Source organism: Gopherus flavomarginatus, chromosome 1 (genome assembly GCF_025201925.1).
Source record: "Gopherus flavomarginatus isolate rGopFla2 chromosome 1, rGopFla2.mat.asm, whole genome shotgun sequence".
Lineage (NCBI taxonomy): Eukaryota > Metazoa > Chordata > Testudines > Testudinidae > Gopherus > Gopherus flavomarginatus.
In genome coordinates this window covers 336,858,343-336,878,194 of record NC_066617.1, presented here as the reverse complement: position 1 = coordinate 336,878,194, position 19,852 = coordinate 336,858,343, and the positions used below count along the sequence as shown (strand labels likewise).

At 47.0% G+C, this 19,852-nt stretch overlaps 3 protein-coding genes across 4 annotated transcripts in view; 2 read left to right on the top strand and 1 right to left on the bottom strand.

The window, feature by feature from the left end:
- AASDHPPT (aminoadipate-semialdehyde dehydrogenase-phosphopantetheinyl transferase) overlaps positions 1 to 19,852 on the top strand; it is a 1,013,205-nt gene that overhangs the window by 449,864 nt on the left and 543,489 nt on the right. The window lies entirely within an intron of this gene.
- GUCY1A2 (guanylate cyclase 1 soluble subunit alpha 2) overlaps positions 1 to 19,852 on the bottom strand; it is a 273,796-nt gene that overhangs the window by 68,018 nt on the left and 185,926 nt on the right. The gene's annotated exons all lie outside the window — the stretch shown is intronic.
- Positions 16,563 to 19,852, top strand: part of LOC127037049 (uncharacterized) — a 199,342-nt gene continuing 196,052 nt past the window's right edge. Inside the window, exon 1 of the mRNA XM_050928491.1 lies at positions 16,563 to 17,286. Coding sequence (XP_050784448.1) covers positions 16,669 to 17,286 — 618 coding nt within the window. The 5' untranslated portion in view covers positions 16,563 to 16,668. The remainder of the gene's footprint in view (positions 17,287 to 19,852) is intronic.

Below are 19,852 nucleotides of genomic sequence, written 5' to 3'. Positions count from 1 at the left end.
CAGAAAGGGAACGGCAACAGGACTGTATTACTGCTTTTCTCCTTGACATTCACACAAATGCAATATGTATCCTATGAGAGTTAATGTAAGAGCCAGATTGTGGCTTACCCTTGCACCTGTGCACAAGGAAGGTTGGGGGCAGGCGTCACAACCAGGACATGCGCAGTCTGACCTAGTGCCCAGAATGTTAGTCAGGAGCCAGGCTGGGTTGAATACCTAGAGGTCTGGGCCTGAGACAGGCCAGAGGACAAACCGAAAGTCGGCTGGCAGGCTCAGGTTACCAACAGACCAGTTAGGCAGTCCTAAGCAGGGGAAACCCAACTGCATGGACCACTTCCTATTCCTGTGCTTGGTTTAAATATAAATAGGAAACCAACCAGGATCCCCAGCATTCCACCAACCAGATCCCAGGATTGGAGACCTCTGTCAGGATTCAGCTTCTAATTCCAGTGACTGCTAGGAGGTCACTGGGTGGCAGGCTGGAACTTATATACTCCTAAGAACCCAGTGGACTAGAATTCAAGACCTGTGGTTCCTGACAGCAGGCAGCCTAAGAAGCCTTCTCCATAGGTGCACCCGCCTCACGCCATGTTCACCTGAGCCCAGGGATTACTTTCCCTGGTGTATAAGCAAACCTGAGAGTGTAGGGAGGATATAGCCATGGTACCACTCTCACTATGCACTAGAAGCACATGGTGCAATTGTCATAAGAGGTGCACACCTTCTGTGTCTTGGGCAGCTCCTTGCTGGGGGGAGCACTGCTCAGGGTTATGAGTTAGTTGCACAGTCTGGCCCTGGGTACAGCAATGGCTTTAGACAAGACAATTTTTCCATTCAGACATTTTGGAGAGAGGATCAGCAAATGAAGATGGGGCAAATGTACTGGCTCTGAGACAAGTATCACCACATAATAGAGACAAATGGCTGAGGAAGAACATAAAAAACCCCAGGACAATGAGGGACGCGCCCAGTCTGATTCTCACCAAACAATGTCCCCATGAAGCTTCTTTAAACAAACAAACTGAAAGGCAGGTGCAGACTGAGCAATCATTGACATAGCCACAGCTCAGGCAGTGACAGATGCTACAGCAGTACAGCACAGGGAAGCAGCTGGTTGAAATAATCCCAACAGCCATAAAGACAGAAGCAACTGCTGCTAAGGTAGCATGTGTCACAACAGCTATAGTGGGCATGGTATTTTCTCTTCCTACCTAGAGCCAGCATTAGAAGCACCTATTCCTAACTCAATAAGGCTGCAATCCAAGTCTATCAGCACTCATTATGCTGCCTTTTAATCCAGCAGTGCTCCTTCAGATGTGTTTGCATTGCATACAATTTCCATTTTTATTAGTACCCTGTGCTAGCATCTGGTGCATATTACTGATTAGCTTCTGAGAGTCCTGGTGTGTCTGTGTGTTGACTCAGACTACTACTGAAATTTAACTTTTATATAATGCTTACCATCTCTTCACCACCACAAAGGAGGGAAAGAACAGTCTTGTAGCTAAACAGTGGAAATCGGACTCTGATTCCTACATGGCAGGGTAGAACACTGACAATAGTTACCATATTTAGGACTTAATACTGTATGTGTTGCAAAGCATTGCACAAATACTAACTAATGAATCTTAGAATATCAGGGCTGGAAGGGACCTCAGAAGGTCATCTAGCCAACCCCCCTGCTCAAAGCAGGACCAATCCCCAGACAGATTTTTGCCCCAGGTCCCTAAAGAGCACTCTGAAAGATTAAACTCACAACCCTGGGTTTAGCAGGCCAATGCTCAAACCACTGAGCTATCCAGCATCCTTTGAGGTAGGCTAATAGTATAACCCCCATTTTACACATGGGCAAACTGAGATACAAAGGGCCTGATTCTTCTCTCATTGACACCTATCTTGCACTGTGGTAATACAACTTATGTCAGTGGAGTCATTCTTAACTCACACTGGTACAAGTGACAGATCAGAAACAGGCCCAAAGAGGTTAAGTGACTTGCCAAAGGCCATACTAAAAGCCACTGGCAGATCTGGGATTTGAAATAAGGCAATCCTGGGTACTAGACTCATTTACAAGCTACTAAAGCCAAAACATTTTGAAAAATAGAGTCGAAAGGCTACTAAATCTCTATAAATAAATAGCTTCATTTTCAAAAATGCTAAGCAACAGTTTTCATTGACCTTTTTTGAAAATTTGGATACCTATTTAGGAACCTAACTTCAGGTACCCCTCTTTGAAAATTTTAGCCCCTTTCTTCCAGATGCAGTGAGTGCCTTTGGCACAAACTCAGATTTGGAAAGCCTGTGGGTCAAAGACAAAAACATAATTCAAGGTGCAGCTGTGGAAAGAAATTTAAAGAAATTTGAGTTTTTGGCAACCCAGAAATATGTGGGTGTTTGTGGGGCCTAGTCTTTGTACTGACAGACATGCTCACATAGATTGTTTATTACAGTAGCTAAGGCCCTTAGCACATTTCTAAGAAACACATGTGAATTGGAGGAGCATTCTAGGTACTGCCAAAGGATATAACTTTCCTTCCAAATTTTCTTATCCAGTGACGCTATTCATCCAGGACAGGCTCTTCCCCAGACTCCACCCTACGTAACATATCATCTTCCCCTGATCACCATGATGCCATTCCCCAGTGATGACCTTGCCAACATATACAACATCCCTATCATTAATGGTGAACTTAGGCTCCAGCATGGCAGTTGACTAGTCATCTAGAGCAGTGGTTCACAACCAGAGGTATGCATAACCCTGGAAGTAAGCAGAGGTCTTCCGGGGGGGGATGACAACAATTCATCTAAATATTTACCTAGTTTTACAACAAACTACATAAAAAGCACTAGTGAACTCAGTGCAAACTAAAATATCATACTTGTTTATACTGCTCTATATGCTATACACTCAAATGTAAGTACAATATTTATATTGCAGTTGATTTATTTTAGAATTATATGGTAAAATGAGAAAGTAAGCAATTTTTCAGTAATAGTGTGGCTGTGAGACTTTTGTATTTTTATGTCTGATTTTGTAAGCAAGTGGTTTTCAAGTGAGGTGAAACTTGGGGGTATACAAGGCAACTCAGACTCCTGAAAGGGGTACAGTAGTCTGGAAAGATTGAGAGCCCCTGACCTAGAGTATTATATGAGATTTGGATCATTCACCAAACCATGCAAATTAGACAGAGGGAAATGTCAAATTCAGACTCTAAATTTAATCTGGTGCCATGATTACAGTATGATAGTACAGGGGTTCCCAACCAGGGGCCTGGGGCCCTCTGGGGGGCCTCAAGCAAGTTTGGGGTCTGCCAAGCAAGGCCAGCATTAGACTCGCTGCGGCCCAGGGCACAGAGCTGAAGCCCAACTGCATGGTGGCTGAAGCCTGGGGCCCTGAGCCCTGACACTGAACTGAACTGAAGCCTGAGCAATGTAGCTTTTCAGAGGCCCCTGTGGCATAGGGCCCCAGGCAATTGCCCTGTTTGATAACCCTAATGACAACCCTGGCTTTTATATGCAGAAAAACAGTTGTTGTGACACAGGTGGGCTGCGGAGCTTTTATAGCATTTGGCGGGGGGCTCAGAAAGAAAAGTTAAGAACACCTGTGATAATAGATACACAGGCAACAGTTAATCAGAAAAGGAAACACTATTTACTACAGTAGCTAGTTCTTTGAGATGTTTGTCTCTGAGTGCTCAACTTCAAGTGTGCATATGCCCTGTGCTCCTTTGATTGGAGACTTTTAGTAGCAGTGACAATTCAGTCTGCATATGTACCTTGTTTTTCTCATGCCCATATCAAGGGTATATAGTGCAGTATTGGATGAACTACACTCAGATCCCCTGCAGGCAAAACTCCAAAGCAGAGGGGAAGGAGGGTGGGTAGTGAAGCATTCATAGGAACAAACACCTTGAAGAGCATCAGTTACAATAAAAGGTATGTAAACTGTCTTAAAAAGTCATTTGAGCCAGAGAGACAGCAAACAAGCATGAGAATGACTCTACAGCCTAGGGTTAGAGAACTCACTTGGAATGTGGGAGACCCAGGATCCAGTCCCCCTACTCCAAAGACTCTATTTAGCCACAGTGTAACAACTTCATCTGGAGAGAGTGAGGGAGGCCATAGGTTCCATGACTTTCACAGACCTCAGTGACTTCTGGCTTCAGCTGGAGCCCCAGGTGGCGGTGGTTGGGCAGTCAGCCCCATGCAGCAGCAGAGCTCTAACTCAGGCAGTCAGCCCCGCTGGCTCTGGCTGTCATCCCCCTGCAGTAGCAGGGCTCGGGCAGTGAGCTCTCAGAGTGGCAGAGTCGGGCAGTCATCTTTGGGCGGTGGGGCTCTGTCTGTCAGCCTTGCACTGCAGGGCTTGGGCTTCTGTGATTTATTGTTTATTGCCCATGTCCTGCCCGTGAATGCTCATAAAAATCCCTGTGCCTAAATCTTAACCTTAATAATAAGATAGAAAATATAATGCTCCTATATCAATTCATGGTATGCCCACACATTGAATACTGTATGCAGTTCTGGTTGCTCCATCTCAACAAGCATATATTAAAATTGGAAAAGGTACAGAGAAGGGCATCAATGATTATCAGGGATATGGAACAGCTTCCATAGGAGGAGAGATTAAAAAGACTGGGACTTTTCATCTTGAAAAGAGACGACTAAGGGGTCGGGGCGAGGATATGATAGAAGCCTATAAAATCATTAAAGGTGGGAAGAAAGTGAATAAGGAAGTGTTATTTACCTCTTCATATAACACAAGAACCAGGGGTCACCCAATGAAATTAATAGGAAGATGGTTTAAAACAAACAAAAGAAAGTACTTCTCCAAAGAACACAGTCAACCTGTGAACTCATTGCCAGGGGATGTTGTGAAGGCCAAAACTATAACGGGGCTCAAAGAAGAATTAGATAAGTTCATGGAAGATAGGACCATCAATGGCTATTAACAAGACGGTTAGGGATGCAATCCTATGCTTTGGGTGTTCTAGCCTCTTAGTGCTAGAAGCTGGAGTGGACAACAGCAGATGAGGTCTCTTTATGATTGCCTGTTCTGTTCATTCCCTCTCAAGCACCTGGCATTGGTCACTGTCAGAAGACTGGATACTAGGCTAGATGGACTATTCGTCTGACCTAGTATGGCTGTTCTATTCACCTTCAATATAAAAGGAGGATAGAGAGGTTGAATTTATAGAAAGCTGTGTAGGGAGGCTCCTCGTGAACAAATTCTCCTAGTGGAGGTGACAGTCACTAAGAATTCAGTCTTCATGGACACGTGTGAAAGGGAACACTCGGCTTGTGACTCAAAGGGAGGTTTCATCAGAGAGCTGAGGACCAAATTCAAATCCTGCGGTGAGGTGGCTTCCTTGCCAAGCGGAAGAAGGTTAGATAACCCTTTGATGAATCTGGAACTAGTGGAGCGAGTGAACAAGATAACCCTTCAACAGGGAAATGGAAAGCTGTAATAGCTGCTAAATTAACTTTAATGGAACTCAGGAAGAAGGCTGAATTCTTCAAACTCAAAAGGTAATCTAAAATATTCAAATGGGAAGAGTCAACAGGGAGAAATGTCACTGGGTACACTAATGATTGAATTGCTTCCATTTTTGAAGGGAAGTTTCTAGCTGACACTCTTCTGCTACTCAGCAATACTTACTGTACCTCTCTGAAAATTGAGACCTCTACCCCATGATCCATTTGGAAACCAAGCCTTGAGTCATAGTGTGTTCAGGTCAGGGTGAAGAATGTTTCCTTGGACCTGGGTTAGCAGGGTGATTATTATTGGCAGTCGAAGTGCAGAGTGAGATGAGAGACAAATCAAGTATGGAAACCATATTTGCCTTGGCCAAGATTCCGGCTCTGCTCTACTTGGATTTTGTTTAGAACTCTGAGGATCAGTGGTGTTGGAGGATAGGGTACAGAAGATTTCTGACCCAGAAGATGAGCCAGGCATCTCCCAAGGAGTGATGATCTAGACCTCCTCTTGAGCAGAATTTCTGACACTTCTTCGTGGGGCTGGTGAAGAATCTATTTCCAGGAAACGCCAGATGAGGCAAATTTGAATGTCAGGTTGTGGAGTTCCCATTTGTGAACCTGGCATACGTGTCTTTTCAGACTGTCGAGTATGGTGTTTTGAAGACCTGTTAAGAATAGTTGAGATGAGGATCTGATGGGTTATTCTCCAGTTCCACAGCTTTACTCTTTCGACACAAAAGGAGGGGATGTTCCACCCCCCTATGAATTTATATAATAGATATTGCTCTGTTGTCTGTCATTATCCTGATGATTTTAGGTAGGAAGTGTTTGCAGGCATATATGAGTTCCAGTAGGTTAATATGGAGAGTGGATTATTGGGCAGTCCATTTTGCCTTGAACGGTATGCTTTTGAAGATGAGCTCCCCATTCTGTAAGACACTCACTTACGCCTGTCACCCCAATCGGGGTATGGGCTGCCAACAACAGATTTCCAGAGTCCTCTATCCTGGGCCATTCGTTCTAACTGGTTCCAGGTATAGCCCATTTTTTTGCTATCAGCCTGAAGGTCACGTCGCCAGGTGTTTCTTGGACGGTCTCTTTTCCACTTGCCTTGAGGGTTCTGGCCAGCGGATCTGGAGAATCCTTCTGAGGCAGCTCGCTAATGCCTAATAGAGTCAGGTTGTTGCTCCTCATCTCTGCTGCAACCTGCACCGTCTTTCTTGACTCGTACATGGTCCTCACGTTCCATGTGCCTATGGTAATCTCCTGGTTGCAAGAAGGGTAATCGGCTTAGTGGCTTCCTCACAGCTTTTACCACCCAGCGTCATGCATCTTCGAATTGAAGACCCTTCTTTTTCCAGGGTAGAAGTCTCTGTTGTCTCTGTTGTTGGCGTTTCTGTAGCAGGTTGATTTTTTACTGGGTGGAGTTGCTAGCCCCATGCCCAACCCTCCTCCTTCATCTTGACTTGGGACCGGCAGATGGCCCCAAAGGACCTCTCTGGTGGAGTTATTCTGTAAGAGATGCATACAATTTTTGTGGTTGGGAACGGGGGAATGAAGGGAATTCCTGTGCAGACCTTGTTTGGGTCTTTCTGCCAACTGAGGGAGATTCATACCTGACATGGGAACCAACACTAACTTGTTTAGTGTGTGTTTGGGGGCATAAACAGTCCTCAACTAAGCCTGGAAGCAGCGAAAATGTAACTTGGGTCACATGGTAGCATGCACCTTTGTCATGTTGCATGCCAAGACTCTCTTCTCAACATATGTTTGAGATGGGTCACTGAAAAGGGAAGGGAAGGGGGATGGTGCAGGGAAATGAAGACAAAATGTATAGAATAGCATATTATAACCTTCAAAAAACATCATTTTGAAGTGATCTACTCCTAGGAGGTTTGAAAAATGGGAAAGATGATCCCTAAAGGCTAGGAGGACAGAAGAACACAGTTGTAGATCTGTAAGGTGGAACAGACCATGATCCTTGAGCATGATATCAAAATGGATGCTTACTCAATGAAGAGGCTTGAGTTGTAGCTGTGGTGATGGCGGATGGTCTTCTGTTTTGGGACGCAGGCTCCTCTTAGGGTGGTTATGAAATTCTCAGATAAGCTGGAAATTGTATGAGGTGTGATCTTGAAGCTGTCTATGACCTGGTGAATTGTCTTTTATTTACATGTGTGCAGATACAGAGGGAACAGGGAGTAGCTCTTAAATCCTTAAGTAGGGTGACCATTCGTCCTGGCCGTCCTGACTTTTTTAACAAAAATGGGCATTTGTCAGTTGGCGGATCATCAGTTGGCAAGAGAAAACTGGACAAATGTCCAGTTTTGTCCAAAAATTAGGGTGGAGGAACGTGTGTGTGTGGGGGGTGCAAGTGGCAACACAGGCCTTGTAATGGAGAGAGGGCTAGGGAGAGTGGCTCGGGCCCATCGGCCTACCCTGAATGCAAGGGAGAAAGGGGGGCCTTGGACCACCATCCCTGTGGGGGCCAGGAGGGCTTGGACTACCAGCCTTCTGCACGGGGAGAAGAACTGTGGGAAGGCGGTTGCAGGTTGGAGGCAGGGGGGTCCCAGGCCATTCTTTGGCACCAGTCGCCAAAGGCTGGCTCCATTTGGGTGGGAGGCAGAGAGAGCTTGGGACAGTGCTGCGTGAGGGCAGGGGGAAAGCCGGCTGGCTCAGGGGTGTCTTGTTTTCCCTTTGGGAAAATATCGTCACCCTATCCTTAAGACAATGTAAGGACTCATTGGTGGAGTCACTGAACAGCTTGAGCTCATCCGTGGGAAAGTTCTCAGTGGTGTTCTGGACCTCCCACAGAATCTTTGATTTCAGCCAGGAGGCAAAGTGTGCTTGCAACAAAGTTCTCGCGAATAGCTGCCCCTTTGTGATGATCATCTAGAACTGATCTCCTTTTTCCTGAAGCAGATCATCAAAAAAGCTAAATTTCTCATTGTTGGTATGGTTATATTTTTTCATTCAGGGCGTGGTAATTGTCCATTCTAAATTGCAACAAAGCAGAAGAGTAAATTTAGCAACCAAAGAGGTCTAGGTATTTATAGTACTTATCATGCAGAGTAGCTTTCAAATAGTGTTGTCTACTTCGTTCATTCACAGCAACCACTAGCAAGGAGTTGGGGGTTGGGTGCATGAAGAAAAACTCAGAACCTTTAGCAGGAACATAGTATTTACCAGCCCTATTTCAAGTTGAAGGCATGGTTGCCAGGGTTTGTGAAATTGTTATAGCAGCTTGATGCAAGGCCTCATTTATAGGTAAGGCCAGCCAACTAGATATGGCAGTATGAAGAATGTCTAAATCTGTGCTTGGTCTCATGAACTTCCTCTAACGGGATTTGGAAGGAGTCTGAGTCTCTTCACGAGCTCTTGGAATGGCTTAAAATCATCCACATGTGAGGGAGGAGGAGACTTTATCATCTCATTAGGTGAGGAGGAGGGGAAAAAAAGTTAGTCCATGGAGTAACTTCCTGATAAAATTCTTTCTCCATGTTTCTCAAGAGTCCCCTTGGGGTGAATATTGACATGGAGCACCACATGAGGGTGGTTGCTACCTCTGACATTCCCACTGCAGAACTGTTGTCTATAGGCAACCTACAGGTCCCAAAAAGGCCACTGAAGAGGGTCATAAGGGGAAGGTGGAGACACCCAAGATTGGCGGTACCAGGAAGAGTGCATGATGACCAATGTGACTTTGTCTTGAGGTTTCCCCTCACAGAATAAGTGTCTGGAAAGGCAGCTCTGGGTCAGTAATCAAGCAAGCCTTGAACCGAGATCTGGGAGTCCGAGGAGCTGTCCCCATCTCAGAGTAGGGGCAGATGGCAGTGCTGCAACAGACTGTCTGCCCTTCTAGTGGGTGCCAGGAAGCAAAACAGTACCAGAGAATGGTATGGCACCAGTGATAGATGTGATTCTGGTATGAAGTCTGCTATACTCATTAGCCTGGGAGACTCAGGCTCATCAGAAATAAACAGGTCCCTGGAGTATATGAACTCTTCCAGTACTGAGTGCAACAGCTCAGGAACCTGGTGAGGCTCAGGGTAAGAGAGTCAGTTCTGCTGCCTATCTTGGCTTCATCAGTATTGTTGGATCAGTTTGTGGCCTTAACTGAAATACCAACAAAAGTGCAGCAATAGGCACAAATTCCTTTGTTACCAAGTCCTTAGGGTCATTACTATTACAATTGTTCTTGGATGGTCTGGGACTGGCCTCAGTACCAAAAGATGCTGGGTACTGTGGGACATAGAGGTACCTAAAACCTTGGATGACAAGGATCCCTCTGCACTAGGAGCACTCAAAGCATCAGCGGTACCCTTCTTGGGAGGCGAGGTCTCTGAAACTGCAGGTCTCTCAGGTAATCTAGATTTCTTAGCACCAACTTCTTTATGAGGGGATCTAGAATTTCTTTCTTTCCTCTAAGTCTTGGTGCTGTCCATCAACATTTTCTTCCAAGAAGGCCTATAAGGCAACTGAGCTGTGGAAGTCGATGGGGCACTCTGAACACTGGAGGACTTCTGTATAGGGAGAGTATCAAGATCCAGGTCTGAAGACAGTCGAAGAGAGTTCTCCATCATGAGAAGCCTCAGATTATCTCCTTGTTTCTTCTAGGCCAGCTCATAAACCCTGAACAAATTCTGCACTTACATGGGATGTCTGTGTGTTCCCTAAGCAGCAGAGGTGGCGAGAGTGGTCATCACTGATTTGGATAGAATCCTGGCAAATGAGGATTTAGTTATAACCTGAGGGAGAAAATACACTTCTTAGAGAAATCAGGAGACCCCCTTGGTGATGAGCTGGGGAGAGGAGTCTTCCAAAAGTCGCCCAAATACGCTACTGAAGTATTAAAAACTAATAAAACGAAAAGAAGCTCAGTAAAAACCAAATTACTCAGTATCAGAAGGGTAGCCGTGTTAGTCTGGGTCTGTAAAAGCAGCAAAGAGTCCTGTGGCACCTTATAGACTAACAGACGTTTTGGAGCATGAACTTCCCTGTCCTTTATCCAACCCCCCCTGCTCCCTGCCCCCTTACTGCATCCGACGAAGTGGCTATTCACCCATGAAAGCTCATGCTCTGTCATAAACAGATAGCTAAGGGTTAATGTTCTTTTACCTGTAAAGGGTTAACACAGGGAACCAAACACCTGACCAGAGGACCAATCAGGAAACAAGACTTTTTCAAATCTGGGTGGAGGGAAGTTTGGGGTGTGAGTTCTTTGTCTTGGGTCTGACCCTCTCGGCTCTGAGAGTGATCTTTCTGTCTCCTGGCTTTCTAATCTTCTGTTTCCAAGTTGTAAGTACAAGGATAGTAAGACAATAGGTTTATATTGGTTTTTTTTTGTATTTACATGTGTGTAGTTGCTGGATTGTATTCTTTTTGGATAAGGCTGTTTATTCATTTTTTTCCTTTAAGCAATTGAGCCTGTATATTGTCACCGTGATACAGAGACCAGGTTTTATGTCCTTATTCATTCTTTTTATATAAAGCTTTCTTTTTAAGACCTGTTGGAGCTTTTCTTTAGTGGGGACTCCAGGGAATTGAGTCTGCAGCTCACCAGGGAACTGGTGGGAGGCAGAAGTCAGAGGGAAAATCTCTTTGTGTTAGATTTACTAAGCCTGACTTTGCATACCCTCTGGGTGAGGGGGAAGAGAGATTAGATCTCTCGGTACTTGTGTTTCCAGGACTGGAAGCAGGGAATCTCCTAGGGTCGTCCAGGGAGGGGAGCCTGGGAGGAAGTAACAAGGAAACAAGGGGAGGGGGTTATTTCCCTTTGTTGTAAGACTCAAGGCATCTGAGTCTTGGGGTCCCCTGGGAAGGTTTTGGGGAGACCACAGTGAGCTAGGCACTGTATAATTCCTAGCTGGTGGCAGCAATTACCAGGTCCAAGCTGGTAACTAAGCTTGGAGGTTTTCATGCTAACACCCATATTTTGGACGCTAAGGTCCAGATCTGGGAAAAAATGTTATGACATGCTCCATGTAGCGAGGGGGCCTGTAGCGAGGGGGCCCCAGTCCCCCGCACTCCTGAGGGACATAGGCCAGAGAAGGTGTGGCCACGGGCGGAGGCCCCGCCGCCTGTCCCCACCTCCCGGAAGTCAAGGGGTGGGACAGGAAGTCCAAGGCCACCGCCGCCTGTCCCTGCCCCCCAGAAGTCAAGGGGCGGGACAGGAAGTACAAAAGCCCGGCCCCAGGGCTCAGTTAGAGGGAGGCGGCCAGAGAGAGCAGACACTAGGGCCCGAGCTCCCGCTGGGCCCGGCCTACCCCGTGCCAGGTACCCGGAGGGGTACTGGCCTGACCTCCCCTGGGGCCAGCACTCAGAGGAGCTGACTGAGCGGTCCGACGCTCGGCCTGTGGAGGAGCCGCCTGGACCTCCCGACGCCCGGTACCCCAAGGAGTGGATCGGACCTTCCGACGCCCGGTACCCCGAGGAGTGGATTGGATCTCCCGAACCCCAGTACCCCAAGGAGTGGATCGGACCTCCCGACGCCCGGTACCCCAAGGAGTGGATTGGACCTTCCGATGCCCGGTACCCCAAGGAGTGGATTGGATCTCCCGAACACCAGTACCCCAAGGAGTGAACTGAACCTCCAGACGCCGGACACCCTGAGGAACCCATGGTCTGGGACACCCCGGATGATGCTGGCAGAGGGCAGGTACCCATTGAGGGGGAAGTTGGAAGTGGCCCGGGGGCAGCCGACCCCAGTCAGGCTGCAGGCTCGCCTGAGCCAATGGCAGTGTGTTTCGGTCAGGATTCCCCACTGACCGTCAGCAGCGTTAACCGCTGCTAGGGCCTCGGGCTGGAACGCAGTGGAGTGGGAGGGCCTGCGTTCCCTCTACCACCCCTCCAAGGGTGGCAGACTCCCCCTCCCCTGACCTGAGGAGGCCGTCTCCGCTCGCTTGTTGCTCAGCCCCTGCTGAAAGGCCCGAGCATAGACTGTGTGCTGCCCCGCCCTGCCTAAGGGCCTGGGCTTATATATATATTGTTACCTTGTCACTCAGCCCCTGCTCAAAGGCCTGAGCCTAGACTGTGTGTGTTGCCCCGCCTCGCCCAAGGGCCGGGGCGTACTTATATACTGTTCTCTCGTGCTCAACCCTGCAGCAAGGGACGGGCTTGAGGCAGAAGGAGTGAGGCGAGCCGGTGCGGCTCCCCTTCCCCCTCAAGGAGGGTTGAGCCCTGGCACCGCTCTACTACACTCCAAAACGTCTGTTAGTCTATAAGGTGCCACAGGACTCTGCTGCTTTTACAAATTACTCAGAACTGCTAAAAACTACACCTAAAAAGGAAGATAGTTAAGGAAGTGGGTACCACAAGTCACTCTGTATCAGGCCAAGGCAGTTGAGAAGCAACTGAGGGAGACGTGTCCTACATTGTTCTTGGTATGGATCATGGGGATAGCTTGGAGCAGGCAAACTTTTTGGCCTGAGGGCCACATCGGGTTTCCAAAATTGTATGGAGGGCCGGTTAGGGGAGGCCGTGCCTTCCCAAACAGCCAGGCATGGGCCAGTCACTGCCCCCAATCTGACCCCCCCCTTGCTTGTCACTCCCTGATGCCCCCCCCGAGACTCCTGCCCCTTCCAACCTCCCCCCCCCGCCCTGTTCCCTGTCCCCTGATGGCCACCCCGGGAACCTTGCCTCATCCACAGCTCCCTGTTTCCTGACCACCTCCAGACCCCCTACCCCTGACTGCCTCACGCTGCCCCATCCAACCCCTTCTCTCATTCTTGATTGTCCCCCCTGGGCCCCTGCCCTATCCTACCACCAATTCTGCCTGACCGCTTCCAGAACCCCTGCCCCTGACTGCCCCATCAACCCCCCCGTCCTTCCTGACTGCCTCCTCGGGACCCCTGCCCCCATTCAACCCCCCCTGTTCCCCACCCTCTAACTGCCCCGACCTCTATCCACACCCCCGGTCCCTGATCACCATCCTGAACATCCCTGTCCTCTACCCAAGCCCCCCTGCTCCCTGCCCCCTTACTGCGCTGCCTGGAGCACCAGTGGCTGGCAGCGCTACAGCCACGCCGCTCAGAGCATCAGGACAGGCAGCCACGCCACCGCGTAGCACAGAGCACCAGGTCAGACCACAGCTCTGTAGCTGTGCTGCTCGGCAAGAGCTCACAGCCTCGACGCCCACAGCATTGCACCGGTGCCACAGTGAGCTGAGGCTGTGGGGGAGGGGAACAGTGGGGGAGGAGCCCAAGGCTAGCTTCCCAGGCCAGGAGCTCAGGGACCAGGCAGGAGGGTCCTGCAGGCCGGATGTGGACCGCAGGCTGTAGTTTGCCCATCTCTGTGATAGCTAGAGAGCATGTGCAGACTGAACACTACTACCAAAAGTCTCTGATCAAAGGCGCTTGTGCACCTGAAGTGTAGTCCCCATATGAACAATACTCAAAGAACTATGGGGTTATATTTGGATAGATTTCACTGTAACTGACCTGGGTGCTCCCTGGTATGTTCCCAAAGAATCAGGATGTCTGAGTATCCTAGTGTAGGGCACATTCTGAAGAGAATGAGGTCTGAGAAAAAGTGGCGGCGTGGGTGAAGAATGGCCAGATCCGAAGAGGTATCTGCTTCTCTACAATCCTCCTCTTGCTAATGAGGCAATTAGCAATGTGCTTCTCTCTCAGGCCTCACTCTTCCTAGTAAGCAGAGGAAGAATAAGTTGGTGGCCTTGTAGCTGAACTCACATTAGGTCAGGATTGGGTTCCACTCTGCTGCCCAACTTGATCAGCATTACTCTATGGTTATAGGCACAGCACTCTGTACAGTTTTCAAACTCTACATCCAGCAGCACAGGAGCCAGCCAACAGAGCTGTAAACAGGGGAGTTTCAGTGGGAGTTTCCAGGGGGAGGTTGCAGGGGAGACTAAGACAGAGGAACCGACAAGCAAGTCAAGGGATAGGGTGGTGGTCTGGTGCCTGCTGGGGGCTTGTGTTGTGTTGACTACCAGGCATCAGGTGAGAAGGCCATGACTGATACAGAGGCAGCAGTGAAAAACGCAATGAGGATGACTGGATGTGGAAGCTGCGGCATGTACATGATCTTGGAGAGGGTACCTGAAAAGAGCTTTGTCTGCATGAAGTGCCGCCTGATAGAGCTGATGGAAGAGAAGATCCGAGGACTGGAGATGCAGGTGCAAACTCTGGTTGAGTTCAGAAGGGGGTTTGAGCAGACGATGGAGCACAGACACGAGGGGGCTGAAGAGATAAGCTCAGATGTGCAGATGGAAGCAGGACCAAAGAATTCAGAGGAGAGACTGCTGGGTGAGGAAAGTGGACGGTGGAAGCATGTGAGTAAGAGAACCAGACAGGAAAAGACGGGCCAGTGAAGGAGAAATAGAACTCAGGAACAGGTTTGCAAAGTTGGAAAATGAAGAAGTGGCACAGCAGGTGGTCGCTGAAGGAGAGAGGGCAAGGAAAAAGAGAAGAGCTGATAGTCCTGCAAGAGGAGGGAGGAGTCAATGGAGGCAACACCAAATATAAGCCCCAGGAGGATTGCAAGGGGGAATAGGAATCGAGAGGACTTGCAGCCAGTGGGTGCGGGAGATAGACCGGAGAAGCGCACTGTCACCAGGAAAAAGCAGGTCTACGTGATTGGGGACTCCTTACTGAGAAGAATAGACAGGCCTGTGACTAGGGCTGATCGGGAGAACAGAAGGGTGTACTGTATGCCGGGTGCTAAGATACAGGATGTGGACCTGAGGCTGAAAAGGATACTAGCGGGAGCGGGGAAGAATCTGTTGATTGTCCTTCATATGGGAACGAACGATACGGCTAGATACTCTCTGGAATGTATCAAGGGAGACTACGCCAGACTGGGGAAGAAGCTTAAGGAAATCGAGGCTCAGGTGATCTTCAGTGGGATTCTGCCGGTTCCTAAAGAAGGGCGACAAAGGTGTGACAAGATTATGGTGATCAACAGATGGCTCAGGCAGTGGTGCTATAAGGAGGGCTTTGGGATGTACGGCCATTGGGAAGCCTTTATGGACAGAAGACTGTTCTCTCGAGATGGACTTCACCTGAGCAAGGAGGGAAATAGACTTCTAGGATGGAGGCTCGCCGACCTGATTAAGAGAGCTTTAAACTAGAAATTTGGGGGAGATGGTTGGGAGATGTTCGGGAGATCTCCACGCCGGAATTTAACCTTGAGAGGGAAGTAAACAAAGTAAGAAGGGATACAGCCATGGACAGAAGAATTGGCATAAGGAGGAAGGGTAGTGTAGATAACAGACTAACAGGTGATGTTGGTGGTAGAATGTCCGTGCCTAACAGGGTACAGAATGTGAGTGAAGCCAAACGGCAAAAATTAAGATGTCTGTACACTAATGCGAGGAGCCTAGGGAACAAAATGGAGGAACTAGAGCTACTGGTGCAGGAAGTGAAACCAGATATTATAGGGATAACAGAAACGTGGCGGAATAGTAGTCATGACTGGAGTACAGGTATTGAAGGCTATGTGCTGTTTAGGAAAGATAGAAATAAACGCAAAGGTGGTGGAGTAGCATTGTACATCAATGAGGAGGTTAACTGTAAAGAAATAAGAAGTGATGGAATGGACAAGACAGAGTCTGTCTGGGCAAAAATCACACTGGGAAAGAAAGCTACTAGAGCATCCCCTGAGATAGTGCTTGGGGTGTGCTACAGACCGCCGGGATCTGATTTGGATATGGATAGAGACCTCTTTCATGTTTTTAAGGAGGTAAACACTAATGGGAAATGTGTGATCATGGGAGACTTTAACTTCCCAGATATAGACTGGAGTACAAGTGCTAGCAAGAATAGTAGGGATCAGATTTTTCAGTGATAGCTGATGGATTCCTTCACCCGAGTAGTTGAAGAACCGACAGGAGGGGATGCCATTTTAGATTTGGTTTTGGTGAGCAGTGAGGACCTCATAGAAGAAATGGTTGTAGGGGACAACCTTGGTTCGAGTGATCATGAGCTAATTCAGTTCAAACTAGATGGAAGAATAAACAAACATAGATCTGGGACTAGGGTTTTTGATTTCAAAAGGGCTAACTTTAAAGAATGAAGGAAATTAGTTAGGGAAGTGGATTGGACTGAAGAACTTGTGGATCTAAATGTGGAAGAGGTCTGGAATTAATTTAAGTCGCAGCTGCAGAAACTATCGGAAGCCTGCATCCCAAGAAAGGGGAAAAAAACCATAGGCAGGAGTTGTAGACCAAGCTGGATGAGCAAGCATCTCAGAGAGGTGATTAAGAAAAAGCAGAAAGCTTTCCTTGCTAATCCTACCCTTCTTCCACTCCTTGTAGGCTATCTTAGTGAGGTCAGAACATGTAGGGATAAAGTGAGAAAGGCTAAAAGCCAAGTAGAGTTGAACCTTGCAAAGGGAATTAAAACCAATAGTAAAAGGTTCTATAGCCATATAAATAAGAAGAAAACAAAGAAAGAAGTGGGACCGCTACACACTGAGGATGGAAAGGAGGTTAAGGATAACCTAGGCATGGCCCAATATCTAAATAAGTACTTTGCCTCAGTCTTTAATAAGGCTAATAGGGAGCTTAGGGGTAATGGAAGGATGACAAATGGGAATGAGGATATGGAGGTGGATATTACCACATCTGAGGTAGAAGCCATACTTGAACAGCTTAATGGGACAAAATCGGAGGGCCTGGACAATCTTCATCCGAGAATATTAAAGGAACTGGCGCATGAAATTGCAAGCCCGTTAGCGAGAATTTTTAATGAATCAGTAAACTCATGGGTTGTACCGTACGACTGGAGAATTGCTAACGTAGTTCCTATCTTTAAGAAAGGGAGAAAGAGTGATCCGAGTAACTATAGGCCTGTTAGTTTGACATCTGTAGTATGTAAGGTCTTGGAAAAAATTTTGAAGGAGAAAGTAGTTAAGGACATTGAGGTCTATGGCAATTGGGACAAAGTACAACATGGTTTTACTAAAGGTAGATCGTGCCAAACCAACCTGATCTCCTTCTTTGAGAAGGTGACAGACTATTTAGACAAAGGAAATGCGGTAGACCTAATTTACCTGGATTTCAGTAAGGCATTTGACACGGTTCCACATGCGAATTATTAGTCAAATTGGAAAAGATGGGGATCAATATGAGAATTGAAAGGTGGATAAGGAACTGGTTAAAGGGGAGACTACAACGGGTCATACTGAAGGGTGAACTGTCAGGCTGGAAGGAGGTTACTAGTGGAGTTCCTCAAGGATCGGTTCTGGGACCAATCTTATTTAACCTTTTTATTACCGACCTTGGCACAAAAAGCGGGAATGTGCTAATAAAGTTCGCGGATGACACAAAGCTGGAGGGTATTGCTAACACGGAGAAGGACAGGGATATCACACAGGAAGAGCTGGGCGACCTTTTAAACTGGAGTAATAGTAATAGGATGAAATTTAATAGTGAAAAGTGCAAGGTCATGCACTTAGGGATTAATAATAAGAACTTTAGATATAGATTGGGGATACATAAGTTGGAAGCAACAGAGGAGGAGAAGGACCTTGAGGTATTGGTAGATCACAGGATGACTATGAGCCGCCAATGTGATAGGGCCGTTAAAAAAACTAATGCGGTTTTAGGATGCATCAGGCGAGGTATTTCCAGCAAAGATAAGGAGGTGTTAGTACCGTTATATAAGGCACTGGTGAGACCTCACCTGGAATACTGTGTGCAGTTCTGGTCTCCCATGTTTAAGAAGGATGAATTCAAACTGGAACAGGTTCAGAGACGGGCTACTAGGATGATCCGAGGAATGGAAAACCTGTCATATGAAAGGAGACTCAAAGAGCTCGGCTCATTTAGTCTAGCCAAAAGAAGGCTGAGGGGGGATATGCTTGTTCTTTATAAATATATCAGAGGGATTAATATTAGGGAGGGAGAGGAATTATTTAAGCTTTGTACCAATGTAGATACAAGAACGAATGGGTATAAACTGGACACTAGGAAGTTTAGACTTGAAATCAGACAAAGGTTTCTAATCATTAGAGGAGTGAAGTTCTGGAATAGGCTTCCAAGGGGAGTAGTGGGGGCACAAGATATATCTGGCTTTAAGATTAAGCTTGATAAGTTTATGGAAGGGATGGTATAATGGGAGAGCCTAATTTTGGCAATTGATCTTTGATTATCGCCAGATAAGTATGCCCAGTGGTTGGTGATGGGATGTTGGATGGGATGGGATCTGAGTTACTGCAGAGAATTCTTTTCCGAGTGCTGGCTGGTGAGTCTTGCCCACATGCTCAGGGTTTTACTGATCGCCATATTTGGGGTCGGGAGGGAATTTTCCTCCAGGGCAGATTGGCAGAGGCCCTGGAGGTTTTTCGCCTTCCTCTGCAGCGTGGGGCATGGGTCACTTGCTGGTGGATTCTCTGCAGCTTGAGGTCTTCAAACCACAATCTGAAGACTTCAATAACTCAGGCATAGGTTAGGAGTTTGTTACAGACGTGGATGGGTAGGGTTCTGTGGCCTGCTTTGTGCAGGAGGTCAGACTAGATGATCACATTGGTCCCTTCTGACCTTAGAATCTATGAATCTATAAAACTGACATTGTCACAGTCTCTGATTAATAAGATAAATGTTTTTAATCCAATAGATTCCAGAAATCCACATCCTCATAGTAGTAAAGCATGAAAATACCATTTCAGTAAAATAAATACTCCACTCAATTTCTCAGATTCACACATACCATTAAGCTGTTGTACCAGAGCTACCAAGTATGTTAAACCCCTTATAACTGCCCTGGTTGTTGCAGCATATATGTAATAACTGTTTTAGAGAAGGAGTGCACTGCATAACTGGATATTAAGGAGTCCCTTCAAAAGGAATAGAAATTGTAAATACGGGGTGTGGTTTTCTTTATAAAATTAATAAAGCACATGGGAAGTACTTGATTTAAAATGGCTGGAGTGATGAAAAAGCCCCTGAATAGGCTAACAGATCCTGCAAATCCCCACACCCCAGAAACCAGGGAAGCATGCCGAGTTACAGGCCAACTCCTCTTCGCTGGTATTTGTTAAAGACACTGAGCCAAATTCAGCCATGGTGTAGTTCCATTGACTTTGGTAGAGTTTCATCCCCTGACACTAGACCTGAATTTGGTCCACTTTGCCCACATTCCTAAAAATAAAGTACAAAACTTGTAACGTTCAACTTCCTTATGAACTATGCAGTTTTTCAAATCAAATACACAGCAAAGGAATCATCTTTAAAGTGAGGTGCTAATGCTGGTGAGCTCAGTAACTCAGCACATGAACTACAGTTGCATAACCACATTGTTCAGACATTGTCTAAAAATGGTTCTATATGCAAACGTTCTCTTTTGCAGTAACATTTCCACATAAAAATGACAAATTTCTCATTGAAGTCAGCCAACCTGAAATAGGATATTTTATA